We start from the raw sequence: 26,716 nt of genomic DNA on the forward strand, positions 1-26,716 counted from the left end.
CATGACTTTATGAATTTAAGACTTTCTGCTCTGATTTAAGACCTTTTAAGATCTGAATTTGTGGAACCTGCAGAAAACTTGTACCTGTTTAGCTTTTGTGTTAATCTATCTTATGCTTTAAACTTGGCATTGTTTACAATGAATATTGTTGGCTTTTATGATGAATTGCTTTCTTCTTGTTTCAGCTGACAGCAGACATCTCAAAATATAACTGGTTGTATTTGTTTTATCCTTATTATTTCCCTGCACTGAGTATTCACAATGAACTTGAGTAAAAAAGCTATGCAGTCTACCCCATTCTCCCCTATAGACTCAGAAAATAATGTTGATAGATTCTGACCAGAAATGAGCTGAAAAAGATGAATGAGACAAAATAGAAATAGGCAAAGTCTGTGCCACAGCCCCCTTCATGATCTGGAGAGGTGAAAGGTGGTGGTATTGAAGGGTCCCGTTCGCACTCCTTTCCCTTGAGACACGAGAGCATGATCTCCTGCCACGACTCTCCTGTGGCACTTCTGCAAGACATAAAGGCCCGGTTTCACAAACGGGGCTTAGCTTAAGCCAGGACTAGGCCTTAGTTAAATTAAGATATTTAAACAACATTTACAAAAATGCAATAGAAGAAAACATTACAGGTGTGCATCACAGAACAATGACACTGACATATTTTAAGATATGTCAGAGCAAGATATTTTCAGTTGAGACAGCTCAAACATGCATTTTAGTCTGGGACTAGCTAAAGCCTTGTCTGTGAAACTGGGGGAAAGTAATATATCTACCCAGGAATGAGTCACCAAGAGCACTCAAACACCTCTCAATTACAGGAACAGTTCAGTCTTTATTTTCTGACCCTCACATTGTTCTAAAGTCATAGTTATTTTTCAGTGGAAAATACAGGAAGAATTTTTGAATCTTCTTGCGTTTTTTATTCTGCAAAAACAGTTCAGCTATTCTTTTTAATAGTTCACTTCAAACTATTTTTGAATTTTTCAGATCATCAGTCATCAAAGCTCAGTAAATATAGGGTACAGACAGAGATTTACTTTACATTTCACCAAGCTGATTTACTCACTACAAACTCACAGAGATCACGTGTTCAGGTCATTTCAAGTCTTATTTTGACAAAGTAGTTATATCTAAGTGTGTGAGTTGTTTACTCACTTTAAAAATAAAAAAAATAAAAGTCTTCCCATTAACGCCATTATACTGTTCATTTAGACTGATTTGCGAACGCGCCTGAACACAAGGAGGGATTTATCACATGAAACAATCACAGCCGATCATAACCAGTATCCAATCATATCGCGATGGAGGCATTGCCTCCTCTCACATGATTTCCCCCATTCATTCTCAATTACCCCCCAGCAAACCCACTGCATGCTTTTATATATTTTTCATAACAAAAACTTTGCTAATTTCTTTTTCCTTTCTAGACATGGAAATCACAATTTTAAAAGTCTTTTTTTTCATGACCACGCAAACCCTGAAGAACAGTGGTGCATATAGTACAAATATAATTTTACCTTGAAGGACTGAACAAATGTCCACAGCAGAATCCGTATTGTGTAGCCTTGTCTCAGTAGTTTAATAAGTCTAGCTGCCCGGAAAAGCTTCAGGAAACTCATATTGATGGTGTTCACAGACTATGTAGAATAGAGAGAGCGAAGAAACTGTTTACTTGTAGTAAAGATTACTTGATAGACAATTGAAGTGGTCCAGAAACCCCAACACTGATACACACTTCTGATTCATACTCAAGACCACTGCATATGAAATATGCCTACCTGTAAATCTACCACAATTTCAGTAATGCTGCCCAGTACAGTGATGAAATCAAAGATGTTCCATGTATCACGGAAGTAGTTCTGTGAAATGAGACCAGTGTGACAACAATGAAAACGTTAAACAAGTAAATAAATTCAGGTACATTAAAAATGTTTTCTTCTTTGAATGATACTCATTAAAGGGATAGTTCACTCAAAAATGAACAGAACATTTGCTGTTAATTTATTCACCCTCAAGCCATCCAAGATGGAGTTTTTTTTCTTCAGCAGATCAGTAAAGAAGATTTTTAGCTGAGACTGTGGTCTTTGGTTATTCATAAAAAGCAAGTCAAATGCTACCGTCACTTTGAGAGTCAAAAAAGCACATACAGGCAAGACAAAGTTAATACCCGTGGCTCCTGTCGATATATTGAGGTCTTATGAAGCGAAACAATCAGTCTGTGCAAGAAACTGAACATTGTTTACAACATTATTATTACCTCTAATCCAGAGCCTCAGGCAATTTGAGGCAAACGGTCCGGAGCGATGTCCAGTTCACGAACGAATCATTCTTTTGAACCGGTTCTTTTTAATGAATTATATGAACCAGTTCATCAATTCGGACTCAATCGTCTGAATCAGTTCGTGGCTCGAGCAGCACAGATCTATAAGTTACTCAATCAGAACTCACTTTCAGACACGTGACAGTCACTCCGACTCGAAATGAGCCGAAATAGCTGTGTATCTGATCCCATGATGAATGAACTGATTCAGTGCTCCAGGTTCCTCCAACAGTCACTGGACTGAGTTCAACTTGGACCGAAGACTGATGAGCCACTGATATGCGCATGCGTGAACAAAGCACTTGAATGAATGTGTAAAATGGACGTTTTTATGGTTTCTCAATGTTTATGTAAAAAGGTGAGTTAAGACTAGTTTATTCACTTTATTTGCTTTAGACATGTAAAACATCCATATTTCACAACATTATTGGTTGTTTTAATAATATAACTGTGTATATGTGACATCACTATGTGATTACATAAACGAACTGGTGAATCAGTTATTTGAACCAGTTAATTGAATCAAACTGTCTAAATGAACCACTTCGCAGAAAATAATCGTATTTCCTCGTTTGCCTGAGGTTCTGGATTACAGGTAATAATAACGTTGTAAATTATGTTCAGTTTCTTGCACAGACTGATCTTTTCACTTCATAAGACCCTTAATGTAGCCTTTGACTTGCATTTTATGAATCACCAAGGAGCACAGTTTCAGCTAAAAATTTTCTTCACAGTTCTACTGAAGAAAAAAAGTCACCTATATCTTGGATGGCCTGAGGATGAGTAAATTAACAGCAACTTTTCATTTTTTGGTGAACTATCCCTTTAACATCAATGGGATGTCATTAAACTCACAATTAACCCAAAGGCAAAAATCTTTAAGATGCATTCCAGGGAGAAGAGCACAGTGAACGCAGTGTTGAGGTGCTTCAGGACGATGTCGTAGGCAGCTGGCGCCGAGTGGTACTGAAAAGCATTGCGATTATAAATCACAAATGCTGTATGCACCTCAAAAGTTCTCATTTAAGCTATTTCAGCTAAAGATGGAGACCATGAAAACCAAGACCACATATATAGCTTCACGTTTTACAAATTGACAGAATGGATTCTAAGCTGGGATACTGTATGTTGAAAGTTATACCTTCATCATGAGCACTACTGTGTTGAGTGCGATCATGACTAGAACCGTGTACTCGAAAGATGGCGACACCACAAAGTGCCACAATCGGTACTGGAGGGTCTGTCGGTTCTGAGGCATGTATCTCGTTAGGGGTTTTGCACTGATTACAAAGTCAATGCATGCCCGCTGGAAGAGTGAGATAAGAAAGCAGCGAAGGAACATTCAGGTTAGTACTGCTGATTAGAAACCTTTATTATTTATTCATGCTTAGATCAGACTCTTATTCATAATAATGGAGTTAATATAACTAAATGATGTTAATAAAACCTAGCTATGTGGAAAAATATGAAAAAAGCTTGATGTGTGATCCAGTCTACTGGATACTGGAGTCGTAAATGCATATTTAACCTCATTTTTCTCCAAGTTGCACTCCTCCATCATTTTGTCACCCTGCTCCTGGAATGTGATGATGATGAGAGCAACAAAGATGTTGACAAAAAAGAAGGGGAAAACCACAAAGTATATGACATAGAAAATGGACATCTCCATTCGGTTTCCTCTGCTTGGGCCGTGGTCTTCTTCAGTCACATCCACCGAGTGTTGGAGAACTCTGTAGAAAGGCATAATGAAAGCATCCAATGAATTCAGCAAATAATTAAAGTAATCTTTTACCATTTATTTACAGCTAAATAGACTGAAAAAGTTGTTTGTTTTCTCAAAACATGGCTCTATTCTCATTAAACAAACCCATGGACGTTTTTGGCGTTCTCAGAAGGGGAAGTCGTCATAGTTTGGGTAAATTTCTATAGTGGTGGCCAGAAACATTTCTATGTATTTCTATGATAATATAGAGAGATTGATTATGTCAGAAGAGAGAACGATGTCAAATTTGCCGTCAGCAATGGTCACACTCTTTCTGTAAACAAATGCCAAGGTAATATAACTCAGAGTGTAGTGTTACAAATGTACATTAAATTTTTTAATTGCTAAATCTATATTGTTAATTACTATGGAAACGCATCATCACAGTCTGTGAAAAGGGTCCATTTTCAGTATTTAAAATCTGCAGCATGAAATCTCTTCCTGCTTATTCACAGATATGCTACTCAACCCACACTCAATTCAGTGACAGTCCAGATTATTTTTCCTGCCTTTTCAACCACTGATTCTTGGCATCAACTCTTAAACAAACATCTCTCCACATGGATCCCAACTCAACATTAGTCTCAGCAGTAACACTGTAACATAAGAACCATAACAAACAGAGGTGGCTCGCCAATTCTGGGTCTAAACTGATGTTTTCTAAACTGATGACTGTACTCCAGAAGTAAATTGTGACCTCTTCAGGCAACTATTCAACTCTGAAAACAAGTTGGCTGGCTGCTTATAGGGGACCAATTTGCACGTTTTTAAAAATCTGCCAATAATTACCAAAATTGGAGAAAATGGTTGTAACAAGATAAGATCTGTCATGAAATCCGCTCAAAGGTCCTTCCGAACACAAAGGTTTTATGAGATTTTTGAGCAGTTATCCAGACGATGCAATTAGCAGCATCACGGCTTTCATAACTGCATGACCTTGAAGAAATGTTTTATGTGGAGGTTAATCTTTCTGAGCTCTCTGAATCTCCTTCATAAATCAAGCAATGGAATAAAATCATTTAAATAACAGTGCCTATAGCACTACATTAGCTTGCCTGAGAACTATAGTTCTGTATTACCCACATCCCAATTCTGATTGAGTATAAAGTTTGATTTGAAAGTAGAAAGAAAAGACCTTCGGTTGCATTTCTATTTCTTTAAAAGTCTAGAATTTTAATATGGGTGTAAAAGAAAACTGCTTCTTCAGTCCACTGGAATTTGCTCTTCCTTCCTCAGCTTTTTCATGGGTTTGCTTGCACACAGTTTTTAAGGTAGTTTGTTCCAAGCATCTTGGAGAAGGTGCCACAGTTCTTCTATGCATGAACCCCAGACTGACTTGAAGATGGTGAGATCAGCTCTCTGCGTGGGCCACACCATCTGTTGTGGGATTCCTTGTTCATACGAACATTTCACTGGATTATAACAATATTTGCAAAAGAAGAAGAAGAAACACTGGCACACTAAAACAAAACATGAATAACTGTCTTAAAGCAAATGTTTTTTTTATGTCACATCTAATGTGCATAAGACTTTTGCTCAGTTCTTGTATGTTTCAAGGTTTCAGAAAATTTCTGGAAAGGTTCCGGTAACTGTTGAGTGATTTTGTTCATTTACACTGCCAAAAGCTTTCACAATGTGACATCTATTGTGCTCGCCGAGAAGCCCAGCTCTTTCGTGTTTGACATTTGCCAACATTTCTGGCATTCTGGATCCGATTTGCATTTCCACAGAAGGCTGTCCGGTAATTTGACTGCATTTTTCCGGAATCAAAGCCCAGTGCTTCATTCTGATGGCATTCGGTCCACTGATGTTAGATAGTTTAATGAGCACTAAAACCTTGTTAACATATTAATTTATTTAAAATGAATGAGAACTGTCTAATTTAAATATGGTTATTTTATTCTGTTCACCAAACAGCCACTTATGCACAGGGAAAGGCATTTTCTACATGAACTTCAGTCCATTAGCAAACAAAAAATGTTCATAAGTATTCACCTCCACATCCCCATTCTCCAGAGGTTTAGGCAACCTGTCTGACACCAAAACGTAGAGAGCTAAATCTACACTGACACACATTTCCTTGGCAGATGTGATACAAATACTTGAGAAGGCAGCAGAATAGCCTGCCATGAAAAGCCCAGCACTGACGAGACTCTGAAAGTCTCTACCCTTCTCAGATCTCAGAACAATCTTGGGAGCTGACTGAAGATCACATGCTGCCAAGTGCACCGTAATATACAGTAAGAAACATCTAGGTCTTTGTATAGAGTGCATTAGTGCCGTTCGATTTTTTCAATGCCGCTGGTTCTGGAAGTATTTTTCCAATTCACTTTTCCCATAGAGATTATGGTTAAAGAGTTATAAGCCATGAATCAAACCAACCAGCTACGAGAAGAATCACAACATTTCAAACTTTGATTTGAAGCAAAATCTGACAAAAAGACAAAGATATCAGACTGTGTAATTAATGTCTTTAATCATAGAAAGAACTACAATCTCATGAAGCACTGTGAATGACAGCAATGTCATTCAATTAAAAGCAATGGAGAAATATAAAACAATCCATTTAAAGTTGTTGATTGGGAGTGAGCGGAGCTAAATATCTTGTTTGGCGCTATTTGTTGGCTGCGACTCTCTGATTGGTGGAATTTTCTTTACAGCATCATGGGTAATGTAGTTTTTCACCAGGGATTCGGCTGTCAAACACAGTTTGTGAAATAATGCTAACTTACAGCTTCAACAAAAGCATATACCATTGATTAACAACCTCCAAGCTCACAGTAGGTCTGTATTTTAAAGTTTAGATGTTATCGTTAAAATTAAATTTCCCTATGTAGAAAAGTAATGCCATTTTTACTTGCAGAACCTGACTGTTGCGCTCTGTAACCCTACTTCACAAAGCCACTGGTGAGCGTGACCTGATATATTAACATGTTTATGCAGTGTCTCTAAATCATCAAGCAATTTCAGCCTAATAGAAAGTAAAACAGAGGTACTCATTTTAAAATGTAATCAAATATACAACAGTCTGGTGCAGTATAGAAATGAATGGACATACTGTGGCCAGCCCTCTCCTGTGGACACAGTGAAGAGCGTCAGAAGAGCCCAGAGGACATTATCATAGTGGAACTCGTGTCTCCTCCACTCCCGCTTCTTCACCTCCTTCCTGTCCCTCCCATAGTCAATGTAGTAGCCTCTACACAACACAGAACAATTCAAACCATGGCAAACAAACTAACCAAACATTCATGAAAGTATACTAATCTTTGTGCAGTTTTACCAGGGTTCCTGAACTTTTGATATTCAAAGCATTTCACACGATTCACATGAACAAAACATGAAGGTGGCTCTTCAAGCTTGAACTGCACTGAAACATTTATTATTACGGAATTTAAATTTGAATAATGAATCCCGCTAAATTAACAAGTTCAATTGACAGCCTTGAAACATAACCTAAGAATATCTATGCATGGCTGAAACTGAAAATGTTACATTAGTAAATGCAAACATGAAAAAAAGGTCTTAAAAAAGTAATAATCTTAAAATAAAATAGTAAAAAAGCATCCAATGAAAAAACTACGCAAGTAGCGAGTTACTAGTTACTTCAGATAATATATCTTACAATAACATGCTATTATCGAGACAGATCATATTTAATTGGTTTAAATGATTATATTATTAGCATAATTAGTTATCTTTGCAACAAACACAGAGGAGACAAGCAATAAAGGTTTAGTTCACCCAAAAATGAAAATTAGGCTGCGTTTTACTCACCCCCGAGGCATCCTAGGTGTATATGACTTTCTTCTTTCAGACGAATCCAGTCGGAGTTATATTAAAAATCATATTTGATCTTTTAAGCTGTTTAATGCCACTCAGCGGGTGTTGCATTGCTTCAGTCCAAAAGAAGTTAAATAAAAATCGCCCATCCATAAAAAAAGTGTCTCACACGGCTCCGGGGGGTGAACAAAGGCCTCCTGTAGCGAATCGATGCGTTTTTGTAAGAAAAATATCCATATTCAAAACGTAATAATCACTTTAATGTAGCTTGCGCTCACAGTTGTAAACAGAAGCAGCTCCGGGCGGATGACGTATGAGTTCAGCGCTGCGCATGCGCCGCTCAGAAGTGATGAACACGGAAACGCAGCGGAGAGATCAAAACAAAACAACGGTCACTTGTAAAGGGAGGATTTGTAAAATCATTTGTAATGTCAGATGATTTCGATATAAGCCAAGAGGAGACTGGTTTTGCTTTGCTAAAGTAAGGAAACTTTGCTTCCTTTGCTCCCGTTAACAAACGTTGGTTTTCACGAGACTCACCGGCGCATGCACAACGCTGAACTCATACGTTATCCGCCCGGAGCTGCTTCCGTGTACAACTGCTGGCGCAAGCTACATTAAAGTGATTATTACGTTTTGAATATGGATATTTGTCTTACAAAAATGCATCGATTCGCTACAGGAGGCCTTTGTTCACCCCCCGGAGCCGTGTGAGACACTTTTTTTTATAGATGGTCGCTTTTTATTTAACTTCTTTTGGACTGATGCATGCAACACCCGCTGAGCGGCATTAAACAGCTTGAAAGATCAAAGACCATTTTAAATATAGCTCCGACTGGATTCGTCTGAAAGAAGAAAGTCATATACACCTAGGATGCCTCAGGGGTGAGTAAAACGCAGCCTAATTTTCATTTTTGGGTGAACTAACCCTTTAAAGGGGGCATTTCATCTGTTGCCCCAAAATCATTGCATGTCCTGTGCTTTGTATAGCAATCTATACAGCTACATTGGGATTATCAGACACTGACCCATGATTGGGGCATCACTCATGCCCCAGAAAAAATTCAGCACACATTGAATAAACTACACATTTCGTATTGCATTAAAATAAAGTAACGAGAGCAACATTGCTCAACAAAGTAAAAGTAAAATGTTTCATTGAGTTAAAGTAAAAATACCCACCATTAATTCTACTCTTAAAAGTACAAATATTCAAAAAATCCACTCAAGTAAATGAAACGGGGTAAATGTAATTTATTACTACCCACCTCTGATCCCACACTCAGAAATACAGTATATATAAAGCATATGGCTGCACTTACTGGCATTCTTTTTGCGTGCCCATCGATCCGTCGGTACAGTAGAAAAACTTTCCCTTGAAGAGCTGCACTGCAATGACAGCAAAGATGAACATGAAGAGCTTGTAGACGATGAGGATGTTGAAGACGTTCTTCAGGGATGTGACCACGCAATCAAACACAGCCTGCAGGACAACAGAAATAATCATCATATCGCATATCCCTTCCTAAACAGGTCTTCAACCAGCAAAGCAAATTAGATAGAGTTTCATATGCATGTTTTTGGAGTTTAGAGAATGATGCATTCCAGTACAGTATAGTGTCTAAAACAATCAACATTACAATTTTACCTAAAGCCTTGAATTTATTTGTAGTCATTCAATTAGTAGTTGCCTGCATTGCATGCACTTTTATTTGCAAGTGATCAAATCAAATGTTTGTGGGGGGTTTTTTAGGCAGTACAGTCATTTTCTGGCATGTTGGTTGCTATGGTAATGATATCAAGTCAAACCCATGTGACTTTGCTCTACAATGACAGGAAACTGAAAGCTGACAGAAAAAAAAATGCTTTAGATGAGGTTTTTATTCTTTCTTTTTTCATACGATCTGCTTATGCTTCACTAACAGTTAGGTTTATGGGTTGAAGTATAGGGTGGACCTTCATGCTTATACTTTTATTTAAAAATTGTATGTTTCCATACAAATCAAATTCAGACAAAAATCCTCGCCTTGTAAAATAGTTATGTTTTCTCAACTGAAATGCACAAGGCTGGTAACTTCAGATTTCTTTGTAATTTCTTCCCCCCAAAGATCTCTCATGATCTCCCATCTCTAATTCAATTATGGTTTAGTTAAATGGTCTGATGATAATTCTCATAATTCTGGCTCTGTATATGACTGCATATTGATTTAAAATGAAAAATGTCAAGCACTGCAAGTTATATTTAGCCTGCTTTTAATTATTCACAGAGGGATTACTCATATTTGGACAGCAGAGTCTCCTAATTTATTAATTAATTCGTTAAATTGTGTGTGTTTTCGTGAGACTGTTTCAAAGAAATTATCTTGGAATAAGATATTTCTTGACTAGAGTTTCTGTGTATGAAATACACAACATTAAACACACACACACACACACACACACACACACACATGTTGTGTTTCCATGTTTTATGGGGACTCTCCATAGGCGTAATGGTTTTTATACTGTACAGACCGTATATTCTATTGCCCTACACCAACCCTACCCCTAAACCTACCCCTCACAGGAAACTTTGTGCATTTTTACTTTCTCAAAAAAGTAATTCTGTAAGATTTATAAGCTTGTTTCCTCATGGGGACCTCAAAAATGTCCCCACAAGGTCAAAATTTACTATCCGGGGGGTGAACAAAGGCCTCCTGTAGCGAATCGATGCGTTTTTGTAAGAAAAATATCCATATTCAAAACGTAATAATCACTTTAATGTAGCTTGCGCTCACAGTTGTAAACAGAAGCAGCTCCGGGCGGATGACGTATGAGTTCAGCGCTGCGCATGCGCCGCTCAGAAGTGATGAACACGGAAACGCAGCGGAGAGATCAAAACAAAACAACGGTCACTTGTAAAGGGAGGATTTGTAAAATCCTTTGTAATGTCAGATGATTTCGATATAAGCCAAGAGGAGACTGGTTTTGCTTTGCTAAAGTAAGGAAACTTTGCTTCCTTTGCTCCCGTTAACAAACGTTGGTTTTCACGAGACTCACCGGCGCATGCACAACGCTGAACTCATACGTTATCCGCCCGGAGCTGCTTCCGTGTACAACTGCTGGCGCAAGCTACATTAAAGTGATTATTACGTTTTGAATATGGATATTTGTCTTACAAAAACACATCGATTCGCTACAGGAGGCCTTTGTTCACCCCCCGGAGCCGTGTGAGACACTTTTTTTTATAGATGGTCGCTTTTTATTTAACTTCTTTTGGACTGATGCATGCAACACCCGCTGAGCGGCATTAAACAGCTTGAAAGATCAAAGACCATTTTAAATATAGCTCCGACTGGATTCGTCTGAAAGAAGAAAGTCATATACACCTAGGATGCCTCAGGGGTGAGTAAAACGCAGCCTAATTTTCATTTTTGGGTGAACTAACCCTTTAAAGGGGGCATTTCATCTGTTGCCCCAAAATCATTGCATGTCCTGTGCTTTGTATAGCAATCTATACAGCTACATTGGGATTATCAGACACTGACCCATGATTGGGGCATCACTCATGCCCCAGAAAAAATTCAGCACACATTGAATAAACTACACATTTCGTATTGCATTAAAATAAAGTAACGAGAGCAACATTGCTCAACAAAGTAAAAGTAAAATGTTTCATTGAGTTAAAGTAAAAATACCCACCATTAATTCTACTCTTAAAAGTACAAATATTCAAAAAATCCACTCAAGTAAATGAAACGGGGTAAATGTAATTTATTACTACCCACCTCTGATCCCACACTCAGAAATACAGTATATATAAAGCATATGGCTGCACTTACTGGCATTCTTTTTGCGTGCCCATCGATCCGTCGGTACAGTAGAAAAACTTTCCCTTGAAGAGCTGCACTGCAATGACAGCAAAGATGAACATGAAGAGCTTGTAGACGATGAGGATGTTGAAGACGTTCTTCAGGGATGTGACCACGCAATCAAACACAGCCTGCAGGACAACAGAAATAATCATCATATCGCATATCCCTTCCTAAACAGGTCTTCAACCAGCAAAGCAAATTAGATAGAGTTTCATATGCATGTTTTTGGAGTTTAGAGAATGATGCATTCCAGTACAGTATAGTGTCTAAAACAATCAACATTACAATTTTACCTAAAGCCTTGAATTTATTTGTAGTCATTCAATTAGTAGTTGCCTGCATTGCATGCACTTTTATTTGCAAGTGATCAAATCAAATGTTTGTGGGGGTTTTTTTAGGCAGTACAGTCATTTTCTGGCATGTTGGTTGCTATGGTAATGATATCAAGTCAAACCCATGTGACTTTGCTCTACAATGACAGGAAACTGAAAGCTGACAGAAAAAAAAAATGCTTTAGATGAGGTTTTTATTCTTTCTTTTTTCATACGATCTGCTTATGCTTCACTAACAGTTAGGTTTATGGGTTGAAGTATAGGGTGGACCTTCATGCTTATACTTTTATTTAAAAATTGTATGTTTCCATACAAATCAAATTCAGACAAAAATCCTCGCCTTGTAAAATAGTTATGTTTTCTCAACTGAAATGCACAAGGCTGGTAACTTCAGATTTCTTTGTAATTTCTTCCCCCCAAAGATCTCTCATGATCTCCCATCTCTAATTCAATTATGGTTTAGTTAAATGGTCTGATGATAATTCTCATAATTCTGGCTCTGTATATGACTGCATATTGATTTAAAATGAAAAATGTCAAGCACTGCAAGTTATATTTAGCCTGCTTTTAATTATTCACAGAGGGATTACTCATATTTGGACAGCAGAGTCTCCTAATTTATTAATTAATTCGTTAAATTGTGTGTGTTTTCGTGAGACTGTTTCAAAGAAATTATCTTGGAATAAGATATTTCTTGACTAGAGTTTCTGTGTATGAAATACACAACATTAAACACACACACACACACACACACACACACACACATGTTGTGTTTCCATGTTTTATGGGGACTCTCCATAGGCGTAATGGTTTTTATACTGTACAGACCGTATATGCTATTGCCCTACACCAACCCTACCCCTAAACCTACCCCTCACAGGAAACTTTGTGCATTTTTACTTTCTCAAAAAACTAATTCTGTATGATTTATAAGCTTGTTTCCTCATGGGGACCTCAAAAATGTCCCCACAAGGTCAAAATTTACTAGTATTACTATCCTTGTGGGGACATTTGGTCCCCATAACGTGATAAATACCAGGTACACACACACACACACACACACACACACACACACACACACACACACACAGTATATGATACATTAGCTTATCACCACAGCAAAAGTAGATGGCAGAATAAACAGACTTAAAAAATAAAAAAATTACAGAATAGCATTTTTTTTAATATATATATTAAATGTGATTTAGTGCAGGAGGAACCCAAGGCTTAGTTTTTAGACTCACAAAAATGACATATAATGTCCTCTACATGCACTAGTATATTTTACTAACTTTTAAAACCTGTTACTCGATGACTATGCAATGAAAGAAATATTTATGATGTTTGAATATTCAAAACTATTTTTCCAAAAAGAGTAAAACTCAATACTTGCAATTCATTTGGATACAGAGCAATTGTATTGAGTTTTACTCTTTTGGAAGAATTTAGTTCTAACTTGCAGTCAAAGTCACATGTGGACTGAAAAAGTGCTTAAGATCCTCAGTTTATCTTTTTTCTTAATATTCAAAGCAGGCATAGTGACAAAGAAGTGGTAAAAAGTGTATAAGTGAGCAGAGAGCTGGATTGTGCTTTCTGGTTCTGTTTTTGGTCATGAATGTAAAGTATATAAAGTGTGAAAGAGTACATACCTTGAGCTTTGGGAGTCTTTTTATGGTCTTGAGGGGACGGAGAACTCTGAGAACCCGTAAGGACTTAATGGTCTTAATATCTCGGCCTTTGTTGTTTCTGTGAATAACAAAACATATTATATTTTAGAAAATGTATATTTTGGGGGGGAAAAAAGCTGTCAATAACTTAAATATTTATATTGAATTAATCAAAATAATTGCAATTAATCACAAAAAAGCCCCCCAAATTAAAAACAAAGGTTTTATTCTTCAATGAGCAGCTTACATGCGGGAAATCACATGACTAGCTTAATACTAACTTTATCTTGTAAATGAATCTTTTCGCTTATAAAAAAGTAATATTTGCTTGCTGTGAATTGCTTTAATTGGTAACTGAAAGTTTTGCATGATTCTGCATCTTTGCTGCTAGACGTCAGTATAAGCTGACTGACACATCAGCAACATATACAATAAAAACCTAAGTACTACAAATTAACTACAGCATAGCATTTTCTAAATCTTAAATGCTTTATAATGCCGATAGAACCCAATGCCTAACTTTTCAGGCTCGCTAAAAGACTAATAATGTTCTTTACATGCATTAAAGTATATTTTATTATATTTTTAAACCTGTCATTCAATGACTACGCAATGAAGAAAAAATATTTATAATGTTTGAATATTCAAAGCAATTCACATGAACAAAACATGAAGGTGGCTTTTCAAGCTTGAACTGCACTGATGGTAGGACAATTTCTCATGGTACTTATGAGCAAAAAAGGCATGATTAATTGCATATTTAAATAATGAATCACACTAAATTAACAAGTTCAGTTGATGGTCCTAATATATAACCCAAGCATGTCTATGCATGGCTGAAATAGTTAGAAAATGAGTGAACATTTTAAATTAGTAAATGCAAACATGGATCAGACATCACAATATTAACACACATACAGTAAATAAATGATGGGTGGCAATTCATATTAAATGGAGAGGCAATGTGACAAATGAGAAGCGTCTGCTGTTACCCCATTAAATTCCTGGCAGCCACAGAGACACAATCCAAACAACAACAGAGAAGCATTAAAAGAGAAAGAACACATGAACATCTCAAGTGTGTGTAAAGCCATTAAATAACGAGCCAGAGCATATTTATGAACATCTGGAATATCCTTTTATAGAAATACTTCCTTGAATAACATGCTTATTCTTTCAAGTGGAACGATCAGGATACATATATAAAAAATGACCCATAACATTTTGATAAATTGTGAGCAATATCTTATTATCTGGTAATAAACATTTCTGTACATATGTTTAATGCTTGGCAGCTTTCGTTAATAAGACTTGTACTGCGTGATTTTAGGGCTTCTCTCAAGGGTTTCCCAAATAGACTATTACATTTAGGACACCATCATTTTTTAATAACTGAAGCTATTTTAATGCATGTTTAAGATCATATGTACTGTATACATTCCTCTAAACTACACTATATTCTAACTACATATGTGCGACTTCCATCTCAGTTTTAGAATATATTAGCAAGCAACAAGCATTCAAGAGTATAACTTATATAACTTAAATGAGGGGTGTCCAAAGTCCAGCCCACGGGCACATAGCCTGTTCTGAATCAGCCCGCAATATGCTTTAAAAATAGAACAGGATTTGGCCTGCTATTAAGAAAGAAAATGAAATTCATATACTGCACTTTGTGTCGATATCACGTATAGCCAAATCTCACAACACACCACCTCCACTAGTTCAGTCGCCATCGGCTTCTTTCCACCGATGAAGCACCGTACATAAAGAACGAAGAGTTTGCTTCACTTGTCATGCATGTACTATATTCTTTTTGCATAGCAGTGGGTATTAAATGATGACCTGTTATACCTGTTTAGAATAAATATTCTAAACAAGTTAGTAAGTGTGATTCTCTGGACTCCATTCTTCCCAGTCTGTCAAATAACTCGTCCACATGCTGGACATTACTTACTATTCACATCAGTCTAGTTCTGTCAACAGGAGCCTAAAGGTGCGATCACATTTAAAGGGATAGTTCACCCAAATAATGAAAATCATGCCATCATTTACTCACCCTCAAGTTGTTCCAAACCTCACTGACTTACTGTGGAAGTCAATGGCTATACCTTGATGATGACAGGATTTCCATTTTTGGGTGAACTATCCCTTTAACACTGTTTCGTCAAGTTGGTAACGCGGATTCGCCAATTTGACCAACAGAAAACTGCTTGGTTTGAAAGTGACTTCTGTGTGAGCGTTGCTTCGTACATCGCTACATTATTAATGATAGACAATGCAGCTTTTGTGATCGTACCTTAAGAATAGGCAGGTTCAATTAAAAATAAAGGCTCTGATGCTGTTAAGAGACTATGACAATGTTGATGGCAGTGTTGCAAGATAGGGCGGTTTTGAATTTGAATGTCCGGGTCAAAATTGTTTTGGGCGAGTGGACAAAATTTGGGCTGTTTTGGGATCAGTTTTTGCACTAAAGTGTGCTTGTACTTCATCTAATTATTCATGATCCTTTCTTCCAATTTATAAGTTCCCTAGCATAGCAACAACTACTTTCCTTTGGTCGACTTTTAGCCAGGAAAGTAATAGTCTGGTTATCCACTGAGAATTAAACTACTAATTAACCATATTCAACTCACAATTACTATCCAATTATAGAAGTTCACCTACTTACCTATATCTATTAAATTAGCCACTGATCAACCCTTATTATCTGACTGTACACCCTCCCCCAGTGAACGCCTATAAAGATCGACATATGTAGTTTTTAATTGAAGGGTAGTGTATTATACAGTAGAATAATCATTCCCATGGAGGGAATTTAGGATTTTTACCAGAGGTCCTAATGTTACCACAGGAACAGTATTACAGTACATATATAGAGTATTATATGTTCTCACACTCATAGATGCAGATTTAAGGAGGGGAATGAAAAGCCACTTCTCATACTGCATTACAGACTCCTTCACTTGCTTTAATGCTGACCCATGCTTTTATCTTAACCTAGTTATTTGGTATGTTTCTGTACCAGTTAGTTGAAACCAAGCAGTCTTGTATTTTGCACACATTGGTTCTGGATTTGGCTTTGGACGAACTCCACAATGGATCATAATCAAACCCCAGGTTGTATTTGCATTTATGCATGTGGCAAAGCCCTTTATCCAAAGCGTTTCCACTTTACGTTAAAAAGGATAATTTTTTTTAGTTCATGCATTTCCTGGGAATCAAAAACATGACCTTGGCATTGTTGTTTGAGTTACTGATGTAACTGAGATATGCTTCTGTACTGCTTGTTTATGTTGATGTGATAAATGGTTTATATAAATTAAATTTATTATATTATATCTGTAAAAATTGTACACACATATACAAATATATATACATTGTAGACACATCTGACCAATGGGTCACAGTAAGATTAGATTATACAGTTATCAACCCAGGTTCACTGGAAAAAACATGCCTGTTGTGACATTTCTGCTAATATGTATATATTATGTTGCTTCTTTCATGTTTCACAAGTGAGTGGTGTCAAAAAAGCATTTTCAGATTTTTTTTACGAAACAGATTAAGGTATCGCGACAGTCTGGAAATGAAATGTGATACTAAAAAGTAACACACCCACACTAAATCCGACCCTAAACCCCAACGCTAGTGTTGACAAACGCAAACATGAGGTAAAAACACATTTGCCATTTTATCTTGTATCTGCTAGCATTTGAGCTCTTTTATCTTCACCCGAGCGCTCCACATTGCAAGTGCAATGCTGTACCAGGTGAGCGACAGAGCAAGTTTACAACATCAGAAAAGCCAAACATCTGTAATGCAAACGTAAAAATGTATTAGTTTACAATTCGTGCACTATGGTGAAAGTGTTTTAAGGTCATAGCATAGTATTGTGCAAGGAACTGCATGCAAATAAGTCTTTATTAATCTGCCACTGTAATCATAATTTGAATGAACAGGAACAAAATGTATTAGTGTTTTACTGCGTTTACATTTCATTTCACCTGGAAATTCGATTGCCACAGGCATTGATGATGACCCAGTTCTGTGTTTCCATTAATGAATGTGTCCTCACTTTAGCGAATTATCCCCTCTGCAAACAAAATCAATGGCTGCTGTCCACCGCTCCTTCAGGACTCAGCCATCAGCAGCTGAACTACTTCACTACAAATCAACACTGTTGCACTTTGATCATCTTCCTCTGAAAAACTGCTATGCAAATCAAACCAAACACAACAGGCACTTCATTGCTGAGAACTGCTTATTTCAGTTATTCAATTCCTAATCCACACTTCATTCCATGCACTGTATATAATACATATTGTGTAAAAGAAATGGTTCTCAGAGGTGTATTCTGATCAAATTACCAGGGAAAACAATGCTAAATGCAAAAAGGCACTTACTTTTCGGAGATTGGCATGTTATGTGGCTTGACATGCTATATTTAAAATAATGCCTTTAAACATCACGTTGCTACTTCTTGCATGCATTATTTTTAATTAAGAGACTGGAGTATTTGTAATTGTAAAAAATGCATTTGTCACCACAAGACAAGATTTAAAATGACTAGTCGTGGCAAAGGGTGAACAACTTTTTTTTTATAGGATATTTTTCTTTACTATTTAAAGTGACAGTATTGGTTTGGTTCTACCCTCCAAAAAAACTCTAGAAATTGGTATGATAAAATGGTAAATACTTTAGAAGACCAATCCAGAGAAAACATACTCTGCACTGTAAAGAACCATTTAAACAAGATGGATGGACATATGGATGGACGGATGGATTCTGCTTGATCCTCCATTCCAGTACAGACAGTCTGAAGCTCCTGAAGGCCAGATGCTTGGGAAATCCCTGTCGCATCACCCACAAACTCCCTAAAATACAAACGTACAGGTGTGAATGTTTGATCTTATAAAATAAGGAAAACATGTTTCATAACTTTGCTGTGTGTTGTGCCTAGCAAAACAACTTCACCAAATGAAAAAAACAAGCTCAGTTACATTCAACCATAAGTTAGCACAGAATGTCTAAAGGTGAAGATCAAAATAATCTTCACCTTTAGACATTCTGTTGTAAATCTCAGTCACAACAGGTATATAATTTGCAGCATGCAAATTTCACAATTCACAAGGGTGTGTGATAAAAATCAGGAAATTAGAATAAAAACAATGGCTATTGATTCAGGCTAAATAAAACGGAATTCAAGAGAAAACCAGGGGGAAATTCTTGACTAATAAAAATAAACAGACAATAAAGAAAACAAGAGAAACAGAGTGCACAAAGGATCTACATGTCAGCAGGTAATCCGAAATGTTGATGAGATGGACAGTGCAATGTTAATGGCAGACATGACAGATAAAAAGATACATAGACAGTTTTACTTACAATTATGCGTATTCTTTTGTTGTCCATGAAACCAAATAAATGATTAATTGAAAATAAGCCATTAGTGTATTTGCAGGCAGGACATACCAAACAATCCATATTGCCAGACTGCACACAAGTCAACTCATAAGGCTATAAAAAGTTAAAAAGAGTTTCGCCCTCAGGGAACTCGAGCGGAGTCGGAATGCTTTGGGAACACCTATGTGTGACCACATTCTGAAGCACGTGTGGAATCAGTCCAACGGAGAAGCAAGACATCATGAACAGGGTGACGTGAGCAACCAGGAAAGCTTAAAAGTGCACCTCTGGCACAGCGCATGTTAGCTTTTGCTCTTCAGTAAGTGTGTTGTGGTGTGTGTGTGTATGTGTAAGTGTATGTGTTGCAGAAGCATTCATTCAGTCAGTATATCTCTGTTAGTAAGACAGGGATAATGTCAAAGAGTAAAAACAAAAGTAAATCGGATGGCACTATAGATTGTGTGGTCCTCCCTGCCGTCGTTATCACACAATCTTTGCGACTTCTGTTTGGGAACGGAGCATGCATGGTCAGCTCTCGAGGGAGATGACTGTCCTGATTGTGAGCAGCTGCCACTGCATGTGCACCGCTTCCGCCTGGCTCTCTTTGATGAGAGCGGCCAGGCTCGCGATCTCGCTGGCACCGGTCCACTTCAGTTCACCAAATTAAACTCTCTAGATACAACAGACTCCAGTTCAGAGGGGCTGGCATCCTCAGCCCCGCTAATACCCCTGCCACCACCGGTGCTTTGGGTTCAGTGGGCTCCAACAAGCTAAGTTCCTAGCTGCCGCCTGACAATGGTACGGCACAGGAATGCTCATCCCCTCAAGTGAAGGCGCTAGAGCCATCAAGTCGGTTGTTCCCTGCCGATTATCCGCTTCAGGGTACTGAAATTACTCCTCTACCAGAGGCCAGCCCCAAGAGGTTGGTTCCCTTAGTAGACTTTCTGGCAGCGTGGAAACTTCTGCCAAATGTCTCTAAATGGGTCCTCCAGACTGTAGAGAGAGGCTACAGAATTCAGTTTGGTTCTCGCCACCTCTTTTTAATGGGGTTGTCCCCACAATAGTGGGGCAGAGCAGGCTCTGGTAATGGAACAAGAAGTAGACACTCTCTTGAGGAAGAAGGACATAGAACGAATTCCTCCTCTCTCAAGAGAGTCCGGGTTCTACAGTCGATACTTCATCGTTCCGAATCAGGATGGGGGGTTGCATCTGATCATAGATCTGCATCTGCTGAACCGTGCTATCAAATGCTTTCGGTTCAAGGTCAAATAGATTGTGTCTCAAATCAGATCTGAGGACTGGTTTGTCACGATAGATCTCAAGGACGCATACTTCCATGTATCCATTCTTCCTCAACACAGGAAGTTACTGAGTTTTGCTTTCAGGGGTGAAGCATACCACTATCGGGTTCTTCACTTCAGCCTATTACTCTCACCCCACACTTTCACCAAGTGTGTGGATGCTGCTCTGGCTCCTCTACGACTTCAAGGCATCCACATACTGAATTACATCATTGACTGGCTAATATTAGCACAGTTTCAGCAGAAGGCGATTCGGCATGGAGATGTCATCCTCGCATATATGAAAGAGCTGGGGTTGAGGCTGAAGGAGTACTGGAGAGTGTACCCGGGGACAGGGTCTGTCTTCTGCTAGTAGCCCCGTTCTGGCCGGCCCGGGTATGGCTTGGACCTTGTGTCCCTTATCGATGGCTCTTTCTTGGAGATTCCGATCAGGAGGGACCTCCTCTCTCAGGCGAGGGCCTCCATCCTTCACCCGTGCCTGGAGTTATGGAAACTGTGGGTGTGGCCCCTGAGGGGGCACAGCTCTTAGCATCTGGTCTCTCAACTGAGGTTGTTGAGACCATACTCCAGTCCAGAGCTCCCGCCACAAGGAAACAATATGCCCTAAAGTGGAAACTTTTTACTTCTTGGTGCGGACAACGACTGCAAGAAACAGTCAACTGCCCAGTGGGTACAGTTCTGGAGTTTCTGCAGGAGCATTTCATCCACTCTGAAGGTGTACATGGCGGCCATAGCTGCTTACCACGCCCCTTTGGGTGGTCAGTCATTGGAAAGAAGCCCGTTTCCTCTATGGCACTTTGAGGATGAGGCCAGCACAGTGCACCGAGGTGCCCTCGTGAGACATGGGGGTGGTACTGGAGGACTTTGAACTCATTGAGGAGGTTTCACATAAGTTCCTCACCTTGAAGACAGTCTTCCTCCTTGCTATATACTCACTCAAGAGGAGAGGGGATCTTCAGACACTGTCAGTTTCTCCCTTGTGTCTGGAGTTAGCCCCGGGCATGGTTAAAGCCTTCCTTTATCTGAGGCCAGGGTATGCCCCAAAGGTGCCCACCTCTACGCCAGGACCCATAGTGCTCCAAGCCTTCTGTCCTCCTCCCTTCCAGGAAGCTGACCAGGAGAAGCTAAATCTGCTCTGTCCAGTGCGAGCACTTATGATGTCCACAGAGCTGCCCTGTGGTGTATGGCAGATCAGTTGTTTGTTTGCTTCAGTCCACCTAAGAGGGGCTTGCCGGCGACCAAGCAGACCCTGAGTCGAGGCCATCTCACTTGCTTACTCTGGCACCTATGGGGGTCAGAGACCACTCAACCCGGAGTATGACATCCTCCGAGGCATTATTCATGGGTGCTTCCCTGCAGGACATTTGTGATGTGGCGGGCTGGTCCTGTCAGCACACATTTGTTTAGTTCTATAATCTAGACCTGGCTTCTACCCCAGGATCCCAAGTCCTCTCGTCTTGATGTGCTTGCCAGATACACACCAGACAGGGACTTGTAAGTATGGCGCAGTGGGCATTCTCATTGCCAAAGCCTTCAGATGCAGCTTGAGTTCCCTGCAGGGAAACGTCTCAGGTTATGTATGTAACCATGGTTCTCTAAAGGGAACAAGATGCTGCATCTCTCTGCCATACTCCTTGCATCTCTGTAGGTGCTTACTTCATCCTGTCAGAAGCTAACATGCACTGTGCCGGGTGCACTATTAAACCTCCTGGTTGCTCACATCACCCCGCTAGTGATGTCTCGCTTCTCCATTAGACTGATTCCACACGTGCTTTAGAATGTGGTCACGCAGAGGTGTTCCCAAAAATGTTCCAACGCAGCGCCTCATTCCCATTATTCCCATTTCCTCATCCCCATGTTTACATACATAACCTGAGATGTTTCACACCTCTGGCCCTCGAGGTTCACTGGCCTACAGAGTTTAGCTCAAATCCTAATAAAGCTCACTTGAACAAGCTAATCAAGGTCTTAAGTATTTAGTTCCAGGCAGTTGAGTTGGATCAGGGTTGGAAAGAAACTCTGTAGATAGTGGATGTCGAGGGGCAGAATTGAGAAACCTTGTTTTAAACAGTTATGGGGTTCTTTGCCATTTCAATGCCATTAATGCCACATTTGTGTGAAATGTTTTAGATAGAGATAGTTTTGTCCAGTGGTTTTGATAGTGTAGTTTGATATCTCTTAATATTGCAATGGCTATTGATTGATTTGTTGGTTCATTCTCACGTGCCCTTTCTGTCGTAGCATTGTCTCTTACCCATGGCAATGCCAAACTTTTCAACTCATAATACCAATGAACTTGAGACTGGACAGCTACAGTACTAGATTGGTTCACTAACTTTAAGCTATATTTGACATTATGGAAGCAACTTTTATAATAAAACTAGAGAAACTAACCAACTGGATGTGTTTATTCATTGTTCAAACCATTTCACGATTTTGTCCAGATGTCACTTTGCAGAGATCAGAACATTCATTTCTTCTCTGAAGACAAAAGATGCACTGTTGTACTTAATTTGACTACAATGTTAAATTAGCCAGGCTTCTATTAACTAATGTGTAATATTAGCAAATCTACAACAGTAGTAAAAAACCTCTAGGTGACCTACCATCCTGCAGAGTTTAGCACCAATCCTAATAAAACAGATCTGAACCAGCTAATCAAGGTGTTCAGCGTTTCTTGAAAATTATAGGCAGGTGTGCTGAAGTAGGGTTGGAACTGAAGTCTGCAAGTAGGCACATAGCTTACCAGGAGCAGGATTGACTATTCTTGTCCTACAAGTGTAAGAAGGTGGTTGTGGACCTGAGCAGTATAAAGCTGTCTACCGCCACCTCTATAACCCTGAGGAATCTACTCTGTGTTTATGGCTACCCCAAAACACACACACCCTCTGATTGATTGTCAACAGCATAAACTTCTGCACATATAATATTACAAGACACCTGGCCACACTGGTGTTTTAGATTTGTGTTGAAATACTAAACACTTCAAGTACAGAGACCAATTCCAGTTGATAAATTCCACTTGTTACAGAGACCAATTCAATACAGTAGAGCAGGGGTGGTCAAATCTGGCCCTCATGGTCCACTATCCTGCAGAGGTTTGGTTTTTGGACAAGACTAGGCAATGTATCGGCATTTTAAAGCATCACACACATCACAGAACAGTGAACATTTGGACCATAATTGAGTGGTTCAATGGTTTTGTCATTTTCGGGTTCTTTGCCATTTCAATGCCATTAATGCCACATTTGTGTGAAATGTTTTAGATAGAGATAGTTTTGTCCAGTGGTTTTGATAGTGTAGTTTGATATCTCTTAATATTGCAATGGCTATTGATTGATTTGTTGGTTCATTCTCACGTGCCCTTTCTGTCGTAGCATTGTCTCTTACCCATGGCAATGCCAAACTTTTCAACTCATAATACCAATGAACTTGAGACTGGACAGCTACAGTACTAGATTGGTTCACTAACTTTAAGCTATATTTGACATTATGGAAGCAACTTTTATAATAAAACTAGAGAAACTAACCAACTGGATGTGTTTATTCATTGTTCAAACCATTTCACGATTTTGTCCAGATGTCACTTTGCAGAGATCAGAACATTCATTTCTTCTCTGAAGACAAAAGATGCACTGTTGTACTTAATCTGACTACAATGTTAAATTAGCCAGGCTTCTATTAACTAATGTGTAATATTAGCAAATCTACAACAGTAGTAAAAAACCTCTAGGTGACCTACCATCCTGCAGAGTTTAGCACCAATCCTAATAAAACAGATCTGAACCAGCTAATCAAGGTGTTCAGCGTTTCTTGAAAATTATAGGCAGGTGTGCTGAAGTAGGGTTGGAACTGAAGTCTGCAAGTAGGCACATAGCTTACCAGGAGCAGGATTGACTATTCTTGTCCTACAAGTGTAAGAAGGTGGTTGTGGACCTGAGCAGTATAAAGCTGTCTACCGCCACCTCTATAACCCTGAGGAATCTACTCTGTGTTTATGGCTACCCCAAAACACACACACCCTCTGATTGATTGTCAACAGCATAAACTTCTGCACATATAATATTACAAGACACCTGGCCACACTGGTGTTTTAGATTTGTGTTGAAACACTAAACACTTCAAGTACAGAGACCAATTCCAGTTGATAAATTCCACTTGTTACAGAGACCAATTCAATACAGTAGAGCAGGGGTGGTCAAATCTGGCCCTCGTGGTCCACTATCCTGCAGAGGTTTGGTTTTTGGACAAGACTAGGCAATGTATCGGCATTTTAAAGCATCACACACATCACAGAACAGTGAAGATTTGGACCATAATTGAGTGGTTCAATGGTTTTGTCATTTTCACCTTTGCAACAATTAGAGAGACTTTTAATGCCAAGCTGTGATGCCATTGTGGTCTCCACCATCGGCTCTCAACTAATGAAGCAACTTGGATAGGAGTGGGCAAATATCCTAAGCCCCAGAGCAACACATGTAGTTGACTACAATACTGAAAAGTTAATTTTGGTTTTAACAGCATTGCGGAGAAGAACTAACTTAATTAGAACCATGCAACTGAGGAAAAGTAAATGAAGGCCTTGCTGTGATTTCAACCAAACAAAGTTTGAACTCTTGTCCATTTATCACTGCCACTACCCTTTGTCCTAATTTCCAAGTCTTTCTAGATGTTTTTTGAATTGGTTTGCAAAAGTCCTGCCGTTTTATTACACAGTTCCTGACATTATTTGATCTTATTTTGATATTGTTTAGGATTTGTTTGCTACTTACTTGTATTTTGTTACACAATCTGTACAGGAAACAGAAACATTTGAGATCACAAGGTGCAATCCTTAAACTATCACAACTGGTAACTTAAATAAAGTTGTTCCCCTGGGTCTGTCCCTTGCCAATATTGCATGAAACTGATCTGTTAAGACAAAACTGATCTTAGAGTAGTACTACAACGAATTTACAGGTTCTTGGGGGGACTGCCCTGGTGGCTAGTTCCTATAACTGAGTTCCTATAACAACCCTGTGTGAAAGCCCCTTAAGATGGAGAAAATAAGGAACTGCTTGCACTGGAGGAGTGGCGAAACGGCACTGAACAACAATTTCAGCTGTTTGCTGACTTCAAAATTCTTAGGTACATTCAAGCTGCTCAAAGAACTCCAGTTACTCCAGAATAATTGGCCCTGTAATAAGAATGTGTAAGTTACTTTGAATAAAATCATATACCAAGTTACTACTCTTTTTTTTTTTTAACTACCAGTCTTCTTCTTAGGTAACACTCATACTGTACTTCTCACATAATAAAAACTGAGGCCTCAATGGTCCAAGCTGCCACAACCTAAAACAGTGAAGATTCTTCAGAGATTCTTAGCCTTTGCAAATCTTTACTGCATGGTCATCAGAAAGTTAAGTACTATTGCAGTCCCTTGACCTAAATGAGGCCAAAATAAGTGGAAACCCGTGGACAGGGGCTGATACTAACAACTTAACCACTGCACCAACACTAAAGCACCCAAATCAATCCCTGCCATTTGTTGTTGTAATTGATGTCACATTGTTTGGTACTGGTGCTGTATTGACAGTTTATGGCCCATTCCTTATTAGCTCACAGTCTCTCCCCAATGAGAAAAACTAAGGTGAAGGCTGCAGTAGTGGTGTAATGCCATCTGTCACTAGTAGCTTTGTTTTCATCAAAACTCAAGTTTTACCTCACTGCTACCTTTCAGCCAAGTGTACACAATACAATTTTGCTGCCAAATTTTGTCAAACATAAATGCTTACGATAGACAAATCAGCAGTCTTAGACTCCCTAGTGTGCCATGCTCATTAATTGATTTTGCAGTGAATTTTAGCCTCCAAATTCTGGCAGCCAGAAATTGTGGGTCACAGTCCTGCAATGTTACTACATATATGACGCCTGTCTACTAAAGATCCAGTAAGAGGACAGAAACTAATGCCACAGTCAACACAGACTGATGACGTAAAATACTCAACACTTTCCAAATCTTGGCTACAATGTATTATAGGCAAGAAAATACATCACATATCGTGCACCAGGGGTATCAAATCCTGCTCTGGCAGGGACACCATCTTGCAAAATTTAGCTTCAGCTCTGCTTTGAAATACCTGCATGTAACTTTCAAGTAATCCCAAAGCCCTTAATAAGCTTGTTCACGTGTGTTTAATCAGGGTTGGAGTAAAACACTGCAGGACGGTGACCCTCCAGGAGCAGGAGTTTACACCATTGTTTTAGACCAAGATTTAAAATGAATAAAATGGATGCACTGAACTCCTA

General features: G+C 38.8%; 1 protein-coding gene across 1 annotated transcript in view; it reads right to left on the reverse strand.

The window, feature by feature from the left end:
• Positions 1-26,716, reverse strand: part of LOC107562853 (voltage-dependent R-type calcium channel subunit alpha-1E-like) — a 72,099-nt gene that overhangs the window by 11,037 nt on the left and 34,346 nt on the right. Inside the window, exons 19-29 of the mRNA XM_016247596.1 lie at positions 19,110-19,122; positions 17,457-17,536; positions 14,714-14,725; positions 13,704-13,800; positions 11,690-11,850; positions 7,147-7,284; positions 3,855-4,056; positions 3,468-3,632; positions 3,182-3,292; positions 1,785-1,865; positions 1,524-1,643 (exon numbers count right to left, since the gene is read on the reverse strand). Of these exons, the coding sequence (XP_016103082.1) occupies positions 1,524-1,643; positions 1,785-1,865; positions 3,182-3,292; positions 3,468-3,632; positions 3,855-4,056; positions 7,147-7,284; positions 11,690-11,850; positions 13,704-13,800; positions 14,714-14,725; positions 17,457-17,536; positions 19,110-19,122 (1,180 nt within the window). The remainder of the gene's footprint in view (positions 1-1,523; positions 1,644-1,784; positions 1,866-3,181; positions 3,293-3,467; positions 3,633-3,854; positions 4,057-7,146; positions 7,285-11,689; positions 11,851-13,703; positions 13,801-14,713; positions 14,726-17,456; positions 17,537-19,109; positions 19,123-26,716) is intronic.

This window comes from Sinocyclocheilus grahami, unplaced genomic scaffold, assembly GCF_001515645.1.
Source record: "Sinocyclocheilus grahami isolate Dianchi unplaced genomic scaffold, SAMN03320097.WGS_v1.1 scaffold844.1, whole genome shotgun sequence".
NCBI classification, from domain to species: Eukaryota; Metazoa; Chordata; class Actinopteri; order Cypriniformes; family Cyprinidae; genus Sinocyclocheilus; species Sinocyclocheilus grahami.